The 18,044-nt window shown below is 39.9% G+C and overlaps 1 protein-coding gene across 5 annotated transcripts in view; it reads left to right on the plus strand.

Moving 5' to 3' along the window:
- ENTPD4 (ectonucleoside triphosphate diphosphohydrolase 4) overlaps window positions 1–18,044 on the plus strand; it is a 36,770-nt gene that overhangs the window by 2,404 nt on the left and 16,322 nt on the right. For 4 of the 5 annotated variants that reach the window (XM_019466935.2, XM_019466937.2, XM_019466939.2 and 1 more), the window contains exons 2-6: window positions 5,503–5,601; window positions 7,061–7,258; window positions 7,774–7,979; window positions 10,745–10,895; window positions 11,421–11,524. In XM_019466935.2, coding sequence (XP_019322480.1) covers window positions 5,594–5,601; window positions 7,061–7,258; window positions 7,774–7,979; window positions 10,745–10,895; window positions 11,421–11,524 — 667 coding nt within the window. In that variant the 5' untranslated portion in view covers window positions 5,503–5,593. Of the gene's footprint in view, window positions 1–743; window positions 866–5,502; window positions 5,602–7,060; window positions 7,259–7,773; window positions 7,980–10,744; window positions 10,896–11,420; window positions 11,525–18,044 lie in introns of all 5 variants that reach the window. The other variant, XM_019466936.2, reaches the window with a different exon arrangement.

Consider the following 18,044-nt stretch of genomic DNA (forward strand, 5'->3'; position numbering starts at 1 on the left):
CCCCGACTTCTCTCTCTCTCTCTCTCTCTCTCTCTCTCTCTCTCTCTCTCTCAAAATAAATCGATAAACATTAAAAACAAATAGTTTGGGGTCCCTGGGTGGCTCAGTTGGTTAAGCATCCAACTTCAGCTCAGGTCATGATCTCACACTTTGTGGATTCGAGCCCAGCATTGGGCTCTGTGCTGACAGCTTAGAGCCTGGGACCTGCTTCAGATTCTGTGTCTCCTTCTCTCTGCCCCTCCCCTACTCACGCTCTCTCTCTCTCCCTCTCTCTCAAAAATAAACAAACATTGAAAAAATTTTTTAAAAAGAAAAATTTTTTAAAATAGATGTTGAATAAAATGTAGATCATAAATGCAACTATGCATTCTTAAAACAAAAAAAAAAATGAATTAAGTCATTTTGCTGTCTTTTTCCCCACAAATGAGTGAGGCACAGAGTGCTTCACTTTGGCTGCTCACTCTCCCAAGACCGTTGTTTCCTACAAGCTCTGCATAAGTGTTTGTGGGCCCCTTTGATTGTTCAAGGTCCTCTTGTAATCCCGTGATATTCATATGTTCTTTCCATCATGTCTTCTTACCTTTTCTTACAGGCCTAGCTCTTCCAGAGTCTCATTTGCCTGTGATTTTGTTTGCCAGTGATTTGAGAATTTGCTAATGTCTGTTTCGTTGCATGCTGCATTTTTCACCAGGGAGCCATTTCACTTTGCAATTGATTAATATTGTTTTCACTGTTTTCCTTAGGACTGACAGTGAGAAACTGACAGACATTGAACCATGACCCCATGAGCTTCACTCCACTAAAGAATGTTCAACTAAGGAGGGCCCCACTAACTGAAATCATGAGTTAATGGATCTCTCTGGTGGTAGGTCTAACACAATTTGGGCCTTTTAAAAACGCGGCAGTTTTACGTAATATTAGAGTTTGCCTTGCTAAACTCAGGTGCCAAGATTCTTAGCTACAAATACAATTGGAGTTTACATTTTGAGATCAAATTACCATATTGCTGACTGCTGGGTAATATTTGGCCATACTTTTGTCCTAAATAAAAGTAATTACTTCAGCAGTTTATAAGCTGTTCTATTTTCTTCTGTCTTTAAGCACAGTTTTGTCAGTTACAAAAATATCTGTTTATCCTTTTTGTCAAAATCCTCACATATCTCAAGACAAAGTTCCAAGGCGAACATCAGATTAAATAACGTTTACTAAGTTTGCTGTAATCATTCTAATTTTTTTTTTAATGTTTATTTTTTGAGAGAGAGAGAGAGAGTGCAAGTGGGGGAGGAACAGAGAGAGAGAGAGGGAGACAGAATCTGAAGCAGGCTCCACGCTCTGAGCTGTCAGCACAGAGCCCAGAGCGGGGCTCGAACTCACAAGCAGTGAGATCATGACCTGAGCCAAAATTGGATGCTTAACCAACTGAGCCATCCAGGCGCCCCAGATGTGCTATGATCATTCTAAACAGTGCACCTTCTGCTTTGAAATGTGTTCTTTTCTCATCTCCCATCGAAAGTACACCTCTCACCTCCAGGTATCTTTTCTGGTTCCCTAGCCTCCAGTGTGCTCTTCTCTGAACTATTACAGGAAGAGTCGGGATAATTTAACATTGCCTTCTGTTACTCTCTTGATTATTTTCTGGGTATTAGAATTTTCTCTGTAACCAGTGTGCAAACTCCTCGAAATCTGGAGCCAGGTTTGTTATTTCTCTGTGCCCTTTGTATGCCCTCCTAGTTCTCATCATTGAATCATTAAAGCTCTTTCTTCCCCCTGGGACCTTGACTTTAAGCTATTAACTAGAATATTCTTTTCTTTTGTTCTTAGTTCAGCTATCACATAATTATCGATTTTAAAAAATGTCCAGATTGGAATTCCTATGTCACGGTTTTTAAGGTAGGCTTTCTTGATAATGTACAAAAGAGGATTTGATGCTGAAAACTAGAGAGATCAGTGGAAGGTAGCTTGGTAGAAATAGTTCCGTTGTCTTCTCTGATGGTACAATTAATATATGCCCTTTAAGAAATAAAGGCAAGCCTAGGGAAGAATAGACTAGAAATAGATGATCTATTATCTCACTACTTAGCAATAACCAACCACTGTTAACATTTTGGTTTCTGTTCTATCCCCGTCTTCCTGGGCATGCGTGATGCGGTTTTTTTCCCTTAATATATCATGGGGATCTTTCCATGTCAATAAATACAGATCTGCATCATCACTTTTATAATAGTCTCATCATGTTCCACTGCCTAAATGGACCATGTGTAATGTAACCCACCCACTGCAATGCACATTAGTAGCAGTGTTTTGCTGTTGCACCCAATACTATCACGAACTTCTTTACACATATTTTAGTCAATTTACCCTATAATTTCCTAAGGTTGAATTTCTGTAAGTGTGATAGAGCAGAGGGTAAGTCTGTTTAAAATTTTCATATGTGTTACCCATATGCCCCCAGAAGGTTAGACCTAGATTCTCCCCAGCAGTGTTCTCCTTTGTTAGCAAAGTATTGTCAGACTTTAGTCTCCACTAATCCAATAATTGTGAAGTCTTGTTTTTATTTATGTTTCTCTAAATACTAACGAAGTTACATTATATTAGCCATTTGTATTTCTTATTTGGTTAATTTCCAGTTATCCTTCTTTTTCTAATGCATTATTTCTCTTATTTAGAAGAACCTTTTATATATAAGGGGTATTTACCTTTTTCATGTATGTCACAAGTAATTTTCCCAAGCTTTGTCTATTTGGGAAGGGATTTTTTTTAAGCACTCATAAGTCTTAAACTCATATGATGTATTTTCTTACATTTATGGTTTAAGACATTGATGTCAATTGTAGAAAAGCCTTACACATTCTGAGATTGGGTACATTTCCATCTTAACATTTTAATGCATATGTTTAACATTTAAATTTTTGATGGAGTGCCTGGGTGGCTCAGTTGGTTGAGCCTCCAGCTCTTGGTTTCTGCTCAGTTCATGATCTCATGGTTCATGAGTTCGAGCCCCATGTTGGGCTCCACACTGGCAGCAGGGATCCTGCTTGGGATCCTCTCCCTCCTTCTCTCTGTGCCCCTCCCCTGCTCACTTGCTCTCTCTCTCTCTCTCAAAATAGATAAACTTTAAACTTTTGAACCATTGGAATTCTCTTAAATGTTGTGATGCAGTTATCTTACTATATTCAAATGCTAAAAGGCAGCTACTTTATAAAAACGCATCAAAATTCATTTAAACATGTCAGTAATTGATATATTTTTTCTTTTTTGTGTAAACTGTTAAGTCAAATATTGTTTGTCTCAAACTTGGGGTACATGGTACAATATGGATGCCATATTGAAACCTGAACTAGTTAAAGTGATTCTCCCCCTTTGTCAAGTAGGCATTATTACTACTTATCACCCTATAATACCTTTGTGTGTGTGTGTGTGTGTGTGTGTGTGTGTATGTGTATGTGTGTGCACGCGCACGCACGTGCATGCACGCAGTAACCCCTCTACTGTGTTATAAATCCTTTCAGGGCTGGGTCCATATCTGATTCATCTTCATATCTCCCATCCCAGCCAGCCATGAAGCAGACAGTGCTTGCTCATCACTTGTGTGACAGGCACTGGTCACTGGGGAAACAGAAGAATAAGAGTCTGTCCCTGCCAATGAGAGGCCTGCCGTGTAATGAGAAAGTCAACCACAAGTGTAATACTGTAGCTCACTACTGTCAGGAGCAAATGCTCTGGAGATAGGAGGAGGACTAGGGAAGCTTTCACAGGGAACTCACGCCCGACTCGTGTAGCAAGCAGTATTTAGGAATACCAGCAGATGAACCTGTTGAGAGAAGCATTCTAAAAAGAGGAATGGGCATTTCAGTGACCCGCTGTTTGTGTTTAGCATGGCTAAAGCATAGGGTACGTATCTGTCTAGCCTGTCGGGATAAGACTAGAAAGACAGGGACGAGATCAGTGCAGTCTAATGCAGAAGCTCCGTGTGGCTGTTGAGCACTTGAAATGTGGCCAGTGCAACTGAGAAGCTGCACGTTTCATTCTAATTACTTCAGCCACACATGGCAATGGCTACTGTGTTGAACAGCACGGGGCTGGATCATGAGAGCCCTCCTTTACCATCCTAAGGAGTTAGGACTTCTTCCTGAGTGGGAGAGAAAAGTCGGGAGGTGGGAAGGTGTCAAGATTCCTGGTTGTTTTGGAAAGATCACTCTAGTGTGTCAATTCTCAACCTCTTTGGCCTCCAGAACTCAGAAACTTGACTTTTTGCCAGACACTTTCCTAGGGTCTGTGATGTTGGGAACGCAGCAGTCAACCAAGCAGACAGAAATCTGGCCCCCTGTGGAGCTCGACACCTGAGCACGAGAAAAATGCAGTCACACAGTACGTTGGGGGATGAGGATAAGAGCATGGGTTCTCCTGCTGGAACCTCAGCCGTTTTGCATATGATCATCTTTTGTTGGCAGTGTGACCTTAGGCAAGTTACTTAGCCCCTCTGCCTCAGCTGTAAAATGGTATACAAATAGTGGCTATCTGTGGGTCATTAAGAAGAGTAACTTGATATTTGTAAATAAGCAGGGCCCAGCACATAATAAGTTCCGTATAACTAATAAATAAGTAAACGCTAAGGAGAAAAACTAAGTCAAAGGAAAGAGATGGGTGGAGGGGACAGCTTGCAATGATGGTTTGGGTGGCCAGGGAAGGCCTCCTTGAGAAGGTGACATTGAGTAAAAAGTGAGAAAGTGAGTTGCACGGATGATTTCTAAGCAGAGGGGGTAGCACGTTCAGAGGCCCAGAGACAAGGAACATAGTACCTTGCATGGTACTTTGTGCATAAGAGGGATCTAACAGTCATTTATCAGGTGAATGGGTATTTCAGATTCCCGTTCAGTTTAATCATTTTGCCTATCGCCTACCTCCAACCCCCACCCCTAATCTTCCTTAATTCAGTACCTGTTTGGCGACCTGGTATTTTGGGTCACTGATTGGCTTTTAGGTAGAGAGCGACGAACTAGTGCTAGATTTTTACCATCTCTTTTTCGATTTTTTTTAAAATTTAAATTCAAGTTAGTTAACATATAGTGTAGTCTTGGCTTCAGGAGTAGAACCCAGTGATTCATCTCTCTGTCAGTCAGAGAAAGACAGATTTCATATGATTTCACTCATATGTGGAATTTGAGAAACTCAACAGATGAAAATAGGAGAAAGGAAGGAAAAATAAGATAAAAACAGAGAGGGAGGCAAACCATAAGAGACTCTTAAATAGAACAAACTGAGGGCTGCTGGGGTGGGGGGAGATGGGTCATATTACCATCTCTTTTGATTTAGGCTTGTATCTCTGACAGCATGAAATTGACTAAGAAGTGTATTGCTCTCAGTGAGCTCTTCTAATGGTTTCAGTGCAAGGATCACGTACCAGATCGCGTGTGGTTGGATTCAAACACGTACTTGGTAAAACAACATTCATGTCTTCTTGGATTGTGCCGTCTTTGTGATTTTTCTCGCTTTCTGGAACAGGAATGCTCTAACTCCAGGAGGACCCCATCGTTTCTGTAGTGGTGTGTGAGGACTGACTCCTAGAACATTGCCTGGTCTCTGACCCATCAGCATGGGGAGGTAAGTGATGGTGTCTAATCATTGACACTCTAAAACCCGAGATTTTGGTGCCACAGAGACAGGTCTCGAGAGGAAAAAAAAAAATCTAAATTCCAAGTGCAAAGTGTTCAAAGTTACGCTACACTTGTGTTTTAACACCTTTGTCCTTCCAGGCCTTGTTGGGGTGCTTGTCACAGGAAGAAAGTGGTCTTGCCAGGTGGATTTTCTAGGGATTAATGTAGCTTACTGTAAAGAGCATGCGTGTTAGAATCTGTGAGGAGTGCATTAAGCACAGGGTAACTGTAAGCCTTGAGGTGTGGGCAGGGACGACAAACTCCATGGAGTGGCCCAGGGACTCATAGGGAGATTAGAAACTGTAAGTGGAAAACTCCATTGGGTTAGCAGGCTATCCCCCCTTCTGTGAGATATTTTAGTCCAAGAAGCACTCTTTAAAGGGAAGAGTGTAGAAATTAACCACAGAACAGTAACATTTATTCTAAAGGTTGCAAGGTTTTTTTAAATTTTTTTTAATGTTCATTTAATTTTGAGAGAGAGCAAGACAGAGCAGGAGTTGGGCGGGGGGGGAGGGGGGGCCGAGAGAGAGGGAGACACAGAATCTGAAGCAGGCTCCAGGCTCTGAGCTGTCAGGACAGAGCCCAATGTGGGGCTCGAACCCACGAACTGTGAGATCATGACCTGAGCTGAAGTCGGCTGCTTAACCAACTGAGCCACCCTGGCACCCCGAGGTAGCAAGTTTATTTTAACTCCAATAATAATCTCTCATTCCTGACATAAACTAAGAAGAAAAGTAGGGTTTTTTGTTTTGTTTTGTTTTGCAAAAATGTCTCAGAAATATTTCTAAAAACACAGGACATACAAAACTCATTTATTTACTTTGTTATGAGCATGTCGTTAAAGATGCTATTTTTGTCCCATTTTCTCACGCAATCATCAGGGAGAAATTTGCCTTGGAATTCGGTGTTAAGAAAAGCTTACTCCTCCTGAGCTATTTGTATGTTTCTAATTTAATGGGCAAGGTTTTGGCCACTACGATGCTGAGCTACCTTTGCAGGCCTGTCTTATTACATGTATTTCTTTGTACTAGATTGTTTTTTGGTTTCATCATCCTTAAACCTGACTTTGTTATACGTTTGTATGTTTATCGTGTTGAACATATTCTTGTAAATTGTTTCTAGTTCTTTTTTTGGAACAAAGCAGAATAGAAATAATAATCTACATAATGTCAAGGGGGAAAAACACCATCAGGACGTAATTCTCATTCGTGTAGTTTTATAATAATGAATTACATAGCAAAGTAGCAGTATGGAAGATACTGGCATACAGACCAGTATACTGGCTTACTACCAGCAAGGAAATAGAGGTGGCTGAAGCCAGAGGCCTCCTTCTTTTGGCATCAGTTTAGGTGAGGAGAAGCCACTTTGGAGCAGATTGCTTAAAAATCTGTTTTTTGGAATTTTAGGATCGGCATCTCCTGTCTTTTTCCTGCTTCCTGGCATTTTAGCATCTCTCCGGTGGGGTGTCCTCGAATTCTGAATACCAATTTACGCCAGATTATTGTTATTAGTGTTCTGGCTGCTGCTGCTTCACTTTTATACTTTTCTGTTGTCATAATCCGAAATAAGTATGGGCGGCTATCCAGAGACAAGAAGTTTCAAAGGTAAGAGAAAAAAACATTTCTTCTCCAGATGGGGTGCCATACGTCCATTTTACAGCTTCGAGACTTTTGGGATTAGGTTGGAATTTAAGAAGCATGTGGCTGTAGGAAACAGAATCTGTACTGAATACAGCATGGCGTGAAAAATAAAACTGTTTGAAATGGTTTAATCATTAACTACCAAACCCACATCATAAGAGGATTTAAACATAAGCTTTTCCTGTGATATCTTTTAAGCTGATTTTTCAGTTAATGTTCATGGTTTGGGAATAGTTTTGCTTCTCAGTGCTTGTTTGAACTTCTTACAAGGAATAATGACTGTGTATCTGATTCAGATAATCTTTATCGCTGTCACTTGTTTTGTTTTGAGTCTTCAATCGTTTGGCAGTTGTAAACATGGTATTGTGGATCAGCTTAGAATCTGCTGCCTCGACATTTATGTATTGCATTTGCTTGGTTAAGGTTTAGGATGATCATCTCTGCCTCACTAAGAATGTGCGTTCATTTTTGTAAACAAGGTACTTGGCACGAGTTACTGACATTGAGGCCACAGACACCAATAACCCGAACGTGAACTACGGTGTCGTGGTGGACTGTGGTAGCAGTGGGTCTCGGATATTTGTCTATTGCTGGCCGAGGCATAACGGCAATCCTCACGATCTGCTGGATATCCGCCAAATGAGGGATAAAAACCGAAAGCCAGTGGTTATGAAAATAAAACCTGGTATGTAAAAGATAGATATCTGACTGGTAACCTGCTTCTGTCCTTTCTTCTCTGTGAGGTTTTTCATGTACTTCCCTTCCTTTCCCCAGAGTCATTGCTCTAATTCAGAACTCACCCCAGGACCTGACTGGTTCCCTTTCTTTCCCATTTTCTGCCCATCCTGCACGACTTAACTCTTTAATAAAATACCCCAAACCATGTCTTTCTTTTGGTCTCCTGCGGCGTTTACCACGGTGCCTTACTCATGTGTCTCCTGAGATGTTTGCTAGTTGACATTAATTATGGAGGGATGTGTTTTGCCTATTTGGTAACCATTGGACTCTATCCCTAATGACAGAGTAATTTCAGATAACTCATGGATATCTGTACCCTAATACATTGGTGTATATTTCTTTTTTCCCCCATTTTTATTTTATTTTTTTTAATGTTTACTTATTTTTGACAGAGAGAGAGAGACAGAACATGAGCAGGGGAGAGGCAGAGAGAGAGGGAGATGCAGAATCCGAAGAAGGCTCCAGGCTCTGAGCTGTCCGCACAGAGCCCGACATGGGGCTCGAACTCACGAACTGTGAGATCATGACCTGAGCTGAATTCAGACATTCAACCGACTGAGCCACCCAGGCGCCCCCCCCCCCACCATTTTTAAAAAGTGTCCCAGTATATTTCTAACTGGATTATTTAACTAGAGTGACTTATTACTGATGAGCTGGTGTTATTATGTCCAATTTTTAATGATACCACAGTTTCTAAGTCAGTGTGTTATGCAAAAATTGGGATTTGCTGTCTCCATTAAAGAATTTAAATCAGTGGTTCTCAACCATTTCATGTATGTACACCATTTCTATGGGCAGCGCTGTTCTGTCAGAAGTTTTAGGAATGGAGGGTGTCCATTGGAGTGCCTTGAAATAGGCATTTTATGTCTTGATAGTTGATAATCACTGATTTAAAACAGTGGACCACAGATCTTAATAGAGATTCAACACTTTATTTCATCTTATTAGTGTATTACATAGTAAGATATAAAATCCAAACAATCCAAGGAATTTATCTTGTAAAAGAGAATGCTGATTAAAAAAAATTATCATAGCTTATTACCTCCTATTTCAAATATGTAAATGAAAAGGGGGCTTAGTATTAATACGATAAAATACCATTCCTCTCACATAGTTCCTAGTCACATAGACTATTGGCCCTCTGAATCCTTCCCTTTCTTCGTTGAATAATTTAGGCCCCACTTCCTTCTTCAGTCAATCTTCAAGTTGATTGTTCTTTGATGTTTGGGCAGCTGGGCACCAGCATATTGCTCAGAAAATGCAAAATCTCTACCTCATGCATGTTTCAGGATAAAGAGAAGGAATTGAATCTGAGTCTCTTGTATAAGCATTATTTTGATATCAGAGTACATTTCCATGAACAAAGGTCATTTTTTTCTATAAGTCTTAGTGAATGACTTTTAATTTTTAGTTTTCTATTATCGCGTCCCTTAAATTTTTATGCGTTCCTAATCTAGAAACATTTTCAGAGTTAAAGTGATATTGATCAAAAAAAAAAATTCACCAGAAGATTGAAATATAAAGCTCTATAAAGCACATTGCATTTCATCCAGCTTCACATACCAAGTTCTGTCAGTGATTAAACTGCTCACATGGAATAAGATAAAATCTTTCATGCCTTGGAGTGTCCTTTGGGACATCATCCCAGGGTGTACACCAGAGTCTCCTTAAAATCAGGTTTAACATGGTTCTCTCTCATGCTACAGAAAATGTTTGAAGTAGAAATTCAAGTACCTTTTTATAGCAGTTCTCAGTGCTGAAGCAGGGCCTTTCATGTATAGCATTTCAACAAAGCTCTAGATATTTCCTTACTTAGTGGATTCTGGGTAGTTTAGGGCTTGGTGTCTGTTGGAAGAGTATGTGGAGTAAAAAAAAAAAAAAAATCTGGCTTTTGGTCTGTTTTCTGCTGATTGCTCCTACAAATCATTACATCTTTCTGGATCCACAGTTGCCTAATCTGTGAAATGAGAAATTTGGGGACTTCTAAAAATCAAAGCCAGGAAGACTCCCTTTGCCTAGGGCATGGTCGAGGGATCACCAAGACTGGAGGGTAGGATGTGTTGCATCAGGCTGCCAGAAGAGATGAGGAGAAATGAAATAATGTGAGAGGAACCAGGGAGAGGCAATCAGTGAGACCCAGAATGCATATTACGGGAGGGAGAGGGATTTTATCTGGGATCCCAGTTTGGGCCGCTGGATGGCCAATGATAGTGGTCACTGGGGTAGGTAACTACAAAGCAGGAGTTGAGTTCAGATTTGTCTTCCGTGTATATGTTGAGTTTGAGGCGTGTCCAGTAGACAGTTACCACCTACTGATGTGGAGAAGGGGAATGAGGTCTGGTGGCTACTGGTGACACTTGGAGATCCGAGACACATAGATGGTGTGGCAGCCATGGGAGTGAGTGTACTTGCCCGAGCAAAGCGGGAACATGTTCTCAAGGGCAGGCATGAGCTTGTGTGCAGGTGATTCCAGTGTCTGACACATAGCAGTTGCTCAGCTGGGTCTCAGTTTTTTGGAGACTGAGAAGAAAGTGTAGGACTGAACATTTAATACCACCAGCATTTAAGGAAGAGAGCTTGTTGCTAGAAAGATAGGGGAAAACCAGGAGAGGGTGGTATGCAGCTTGAATTTCTCTCAAATTAGCCACATCGAAGAAATGTAACTTATTAGTTAACCATCTCCTTGTTAATGGAAGTGTCCTTTTTCTGTAGGCATTTCAGAATTTGCTACCTCTCCGGAGAAAGTCAGTGATTACATTTCTCCACTCTTGAACTTTGCTGCAGAGCATGTACCACGGACAAAGCACAAAGAGACGCCTCTCTACATTCTCTGCACAGCTGGAATGAGAATCCTTCCCGAAAGGTGATCCTCCACGTGAAGCCAGGGCTGGGTGGGTGAGGGTGGTAGTTTATTTTTCTCCCCTTCCCCCCTCCTGTCTCTTTTCCTTCTCCTCTTCTACCATTATCATCACATGGTATCATCACATACCATTATTATCCAAAAGGAAAACATTAAAAATCCCTTTTTCACATTTGGAATATTACCAGAACTATTCCCTTAGCCGGAACTCCCCAGAAATCTTTTAATGTACTTGTGTATTTCTATAAACTGTAAACTATAAGGTTGTCATTAAAAAACCAGATTTTTCTATCTTGTAAGTGTAAGGGTTGCGGTTGTACTTCTATGTCTAGGAATCACAGAATCCACACAGCTCATGAAATTCCTTCCTAAAATAAACGGGTTTTTTTAATGGATTGCTTTGGTTTTAAAATGTACTGTTTTCCTATAGGATGTACCAGAGCCACAGTTTTTGTTTGGTTTGGTTTTTTTTTAAAACAAAAAACATAGGATGCATCTTGATCTGTGAATTTGGGGCTTGTCTTACAGCCAGCAGAAAGCCATCTTGGAAGACCTTCTGACCGACATCCCCGTGCACTTTGACTTTCTGTTTTCTGACTCTCATGCAGAAGTAATTTCAGGGAAACAAGAAGGTTGGTATCTTGGTCTTCAACTTGAAATTTGGGAAGTTATTCCTTTAAATCTTCCCCGTGTTTCCCAGTGTACGCTTTATTAAATTACTTTTAATGTCTTAAAATTTGGGAAATCATAGCCTGGAAATAGTATCTTTAAATGGCAAAATTAGTTTCTTATACGACAGTCTTTATTATCCAAACAGTAAGCCGTTAAAAGAATAACTTAGTTTGTGTTCACTGTGTTTAGGACACATATTTTGGACTCATTTTGATAGGAAAGGTTTGTGTTCCTTGCCTAAGTTATACAGTTTTATGGAGTTACGATAATTACTGAGTTACTGGAGCCTTCTATTGATTTACTTGCTACAAAGGGAAATTATTCTTGACTTTGATATGCTAAGAAAATATTAGTTCTGTTTTCAAAGAAATGCTTCAACTTGAAAATGAAATGACAAGTCAATGAAATTATTTGGGGAACAGCTTGCTAGAAATGGAGACCAAAAGCATTTATTTCAAAATCATCTATCATTTCAGCAAATACCTCCTCTGTGAAAGGCACTGTAGAAAGGCACTGTAGAAAATATAAACTGGGTGAAATTCAGACACTGCCACTGAGCTATTTACAGACAAGTGAGGTACACAGTTGGCCGCCATATGAGGTGGAGTCTTAGGTGCCATGAGGAGAGTGGGGAAGAAGTATAATGGGAGTTTGAAAGAGGGAGGCATTTTTTTTTGTAACCAGGGACCTCATGGAGCAAATGACATTTGAATTGTGCCCCAACGGATGGTTAAAAGCATGCCGGAGCACGGTAAGGGTGGGGGTCTGAGAGAGGAAGTTCATTCCAGGCTGAAGAAATGATTTGAGTCAACACAGGTTAGAAAAGCTGCATGATGGATGGGGAAACAAAAGTATTTTAGTTTGAATGGCTTACGGCCCTTTGGAAAAGTGGTAGTCATTCGAAAATTTGGGACTGGTCTTGGCGGCCCCATCATCATGGCAGCATGAGTTGTTCCTTTTTTCTCTCCCATTTGGTTTACAACTACTCAGACATCCATAACCCAGAAAACGCAGCTAAAGGCCACCCAAGAGACCCATCCATCTGAAAGTGGGTGGCTTGAACCTCAGAGGAAGGCCTGGGGCCAGGCAAGTGGCAGCAGGGGCAGCAGTGGACCAACACGAATTTTCTAGCAGGGGAGGTGGAGGGTGAAGGCGGTGAGTGGGGGGTTACCTAACAGCACACGGCAGGACCTGTTGCTCTTTCTGGGAGGAGGGAAAGGAAAAGGAAGTCTCAGAGAACGGAGGGAATGTGTTTGCCGCTGTCTGCCCCAGGATTCTGGCAAGAGGATTGCCCATGGATCTCTGGAACACCCCACCCCCAACCTTTTGAGGATACGCTAGCAGGCTGTGGGCACATTCAGAGCCCCAAGTACTAAGCACACACCTCCACCAACTCTGCAGTCATCCTTTTTTAAATTACCAACCTGTGGAACTGTTAGACTCAAAGTGAAAAAAGCCATACGCAAATAAGAAAGGTGTTCACTACTTGAACATTTTTTATCAAACATTGAAAAGTCACGTTAATATGGTATCACAAAAGAACATAGCCATTTTCTAGTAATGAACCCAAAGGCACAGAATATTCAAATCTAACTGGTAAAGAATTCTAAACAGCAATTATAAAGAAATCCAGTGAGCTACAAGAAAACTGAAGCAGTACAGTGATCTCAGGAATAAAATTAATCAACGGAGGGGTACTTTACCAAAGAGATTAAAATTCTAAAGAACCAAACAGAATGTGGAGCTGAAGAATTCAACACATGAGATGAGGAAGGCACTAAAAAACATTGGAAATAGAGCAGATGGAGGAGAGAATAAGCAACTTGAGGACAGGGAGATAGAACTGTTCCTGTAGAAGAGGAGCGAGAACCCTATAAGAACTATCAGACCCCCATTAGGAGAACCTACAAAATTAAAGGGGATCCCGGAAGGAGAAGAGCGGGAGAAGGGAGCAGAGAGCGTATTTAAAGAGGTGTCCTAGAGAACTTCCCAAGCCCAGAGAAAGAACTGGATACACAAGTCTAAGAAGCCAATAGACCAGCTTCTCTAGCAGTGCAAAAAGACCCGCTCTGAGACATCACATTAAAACTGTCAAAAGTCAGTGATAAATTATTTTGAAGGAAGCCGGGGGAAAAAGACAGCCTACAAAGGAAGTCTCGTTAGGTTATCAGCAGATTTGTCAGCAGAAACTCTGGAGCCCAGGAGAGCATGGAATGACATTTTAAAGTATTGAAAAACACAAATTGCCAGCCAAGAATACTGTATCTGGCAAAGTTATCCTTCATATATAAGGCGAAGTAAAGGCTTTCCCAGACAAACAGAAGCTAAAGGAGTTCACCCCCTCCAGACCACCGTCTAAGACATGTTGAAAGGAGCTTCTCAAGCTGAAATGAAAAGATGAAAGTGCACAGAAGCCTAATTAAGGTGATAAATAGAATTAGAAAACGGACTTTTTTAGAATAGTACATAAAACAAGTATAAAGCTTAAAGGGAGAAGAGCATTAAAAATGACTATAGCTACTACAGCTTGGTAACAACATCACAACATAAAAAAATTTGTGACATCAAAGCTATAAAAGGGGAAGGGTAAAGGATGGAAACTTTATAGGTGAACAAAGAGAAGTTGCTATCAGAAAAAAGACTGTTCTGTCTGTGGGATGCTTTATGTAAACCTCATGGTAACCACAAAGCAAACATCAAAGCAGAGACACACAAAACATAAAGGGGGAGCCTGAGCAAATCATGGAAACCATGGAAAACCACAAATTTACAAAGATAAACAGAAGGGGAAAAAAAAGGAGAGACAAAATAACCAGAAGGCAAGGGGTGCCTGGGTGGCTCAGTCACTTAAGGGTCCAACTCTGGATTTTGGCTCAGGTCATGATCTCACGGTTCAAGAGTTTGAGCCCTGCATCAGGCTCCACACTGAGAGTGTGGGGCCTGTTTGAGATTCTCTCTCATTCTCCCTCTGCCCCTCTCCTGCTTGCTCTCTTTCTCTCTTTCTCAAAAAAAAAAAAAAAATAATAATAATAACCAGGGGTGCCTGAATGGCTCAGTGAGTTAAGCGTCGCACTTCAGCTCAGGTCATGATCTTATGGTTTGTGAGTTCGAGCCCTGCATCGGGCTCTGTGCTGACAACTCAGAGCCTGGAGCCTGCTTCAGATTCTGTATCTTCTCTCTCTGCCTCTCCCCACTTATGCTCTGTCTGTCTGTGTCTCTGTCTCTCAAAAATAAACATTTAAAAAAATATTTTAAATAAAAAATGAACAGAAGGCAAAACATAAAATGGCAGTAGTAAAACTTTACATATCAACAGCTACCCTAAATGTAAACAGATTGAACTCACCAATCAAAAGTCATAGAATGGCTGGATTAAAAAAGAAACAAGACCCAACTTTATGCCACCTACAGGAGACTTTTAGCTTTGAAGACACACATGGGCTCAAAGTGAAAGGATAGAAGACAATATTCCAAGCAAATGGAAACCGAAAGAAGGCAGGCATAGCCAAACTTATATCAGACAAAATAGACTTGAAGGCCAAAGGGTAACAAGAAACAAAGAAGGTCGTTTTGTAATGATAAATAGGCCAATACATTAAGAAAATACGACATTAGTGTATATGCTCCCCACACCCAAGCATCAAGATATATTAAACAAATAGAGAAATAGGGAACAAAACAATAATGGATGGGACTGCAGAATCCTACTATCTGCAATGGATGAATCATCCAGACAGGATCAACAAAGAAACATTGGAATTGAACCACATGTTAGCACAAATGGACTTAATAGACATGTCCAGAACATTCCATCCTAAAGCAGCAAAATACACATCTTTCCAAGTGCACATGGAACATTCTCCAGGGTATATCATATGGCAGGATGCAGAGAAAATCTTAGCAAGTGTAAGAAGATTGAAGTCATGCCAGCTGTCTTTGACCACAGTGGTATGAAACTAGAAATTAAGAGGATGGTGAGGAAATCTACAAATATGTGGAAATTAAACATCACACTTCTAAACCAGTGGATCAAAGAAGATTATTAAAGTAGGAAATTATAAGTATCTCAAAAGGAAGTATCTCAGAAGGAAATTAAAAAGTATCTCAAAACAAATGGAAATAGAACATTGCAAATATTGTGGGATGTAGCAAAAGCAGTTCTGAAAGTTTGTAGCAATAAAAGCATGTATCAAGAAATTAGATCTCAAACAATATAACATTATACTTCAAGGAACTAAAAAAAGAACAAATGAGGCCCACAGCTAGCAGAAAGAAGGAAATAATAAAGATCAGAGTGGAAATAAATAAAATAGAAAACAAAATCAGTAGAAAGGATCAATGAAACTAAGGGCTGGTTCTACTTAACAAACCTTTAGCTAGACTAAAAAAAAAAAAAAAAGTTAAAAATGAAAGAGAAGACATTACACCTGACACCACAGGAATACATAGGATCATGAGACTGCAGCTGACCGTTGAACAACGTGGGTTTGAGCTGCACGAGGCCACTTGTGGACTTTTTTTCCATAAATACAGTGCAATACTATACATATATTCTCCTTATGATCTTCTTAACAACACTTATCAGTATGCTTCTGATCAACAGTAAGCTGTTAGTAGTCAAGTTTTTAGGGAATCAAAAGTTAACAAGGATTTTTTACTATTGGGGGGTCAGTGCCCCTGACACGCACATTGTTCAAGGCTCAACTGTACTATGTACTGTTCAAGGCTCAATTGTACTATGAACAATTCTATACCAATAAAGTATGTAACAGAAGAAAGGAATGCATTTTTAAAACATACAACCTGCCAAGACTAAATCAGGAAGAAATAGAAAATCTAAGTAGACCAATAACGAGTAAAGAGATTGAATCCATAATCAAAAAACTCCCGACACAGAAAACTCCAAGACCAGATGGCTTCACTGGAGAATAACATTTAAAGAATTAATACCAATTCCCCTCAAATTTTTCCAAAATATCAAGAAGGAGGGAAAACTTCTAAACTCATTCTGTGAGGCCAGCATTATGTTAATACCAAAACCAGATAAAAATACCACAAGAAAACTGTAGGCCAGTATCCCTGATGAATATAGATGTAAAAATTCTCAACAAAATACTAGCAAACTGAATTCAAAAACACATTAAAAGGATTATATGCCATAACCAAATAGAATTTATCACTGAGATGGAAGCATGCTTCAACATGCACAAATCAATAAATTATATCACATCAATAAAATGAAAAATAAAAATCATGGCCTCATCTCAAAAAAGCATCACAGAAAAATACTTGACAAATACAACATCCTTTCATGAAAATCCTTAACAGAGTCGGTGTAGAAGAAATATAGCTCAACATAACAAACGCCATATATGACAGACAGCTAACCTTAGACTCTGTGGAGAGAAATTGAAAGCATTTTCTTTAAGATCGAGACCAACACAAGGATGCCTACTCTCACCACTCCTATTCAATGAGTACTGGAAGTCTTAGCTAGAGCAATTAGGCAAGACAATGAAAGAAAATACATCCAGATCAGAAAGGAAAAACTAAAGTTGTCACTATCTGCCGATGATATGATCTTATATATAGAAAATCCTAAAGAGTCAGTTAGGAAATGTCATTGACTTGATCAACAATTACAATAAAGTGGCAAGATACAAAACCAACATACAGAAATCAATTGCATTCCTTTACACTAATGATGAAGCATCTGAAAAAGAAAACTATCCTGTTCACAGTGGCATCAAAAACAATAAAATAGAAATAAATTTAGCCAAGGAAATGGAAGATCTTTACAATGAAAACTACAAGATTTAGCTGGAAGAAATGGAAGAAGGCAAATTGAAAGACAACCCATGTTCATGGGTCGCAAGAATTAATCTTGTTATAATTGACATACTGTTCAAAGCAATCTATAGATTTAGTGCAATTCCCATCAAAATGCTAAAAGCATTTTTCACAGAAATAGATGAAGCAACCCTAAAATTTCATATCAGAAAAGACCCCTAATAGCGAGGGCAATCCTGAGAAAAAGAACAAAGCTGGAAGTATCGTGCTTCCAATTTCAAACTATTGTGCAAAGCAGTGTTAATGAAAACAGTTTGGTACTGGCACAAAAAGAGACACGTTGACCAATGGAATGGAATAGAGAGCCCAGAATTAAATCCCAGCATATACAGCCAACACCCAGTAGTGGAAAGGATGGTGTCTTCAACGAACAGTGCTGGGAAGACTGGGGAAACACGTGCCAAACAATGAAATTGGACCCCTGTCTCACACCACTCACAAAGATGAATTCAAAAAGAATCAAAGAAAATCCCTAAGACTTGATACCATAAACTCCTAGAAGAAAATGTAGGCAAGAAGCTCATCAGTATTGGTCATGGCAGTGATTTCTTGGACATGATGCCAAAAGCACAAACAGCAAAAGCAAAAACCAGCAAATGAGACTATATCAAACTCAGAAGCTTCTGCACA

The sequence above is a fragment of the Panthera pardus genome, unplaced genomic scaffold (genome assembly GCF_024362965.1).
Source record: "Panthera pardus isolate Hobbes unplaced genomic scaffold, ASM2436296v1 HiC_scaffold_13, whole genome shotgun sequence".
NCBI classification, from domain to species: domain Eukaryota; kingdom Metazoa; phylum Chordata; class Mammalia; order Carnivora; family Felidae; genus Panthera; species Panthera pardus.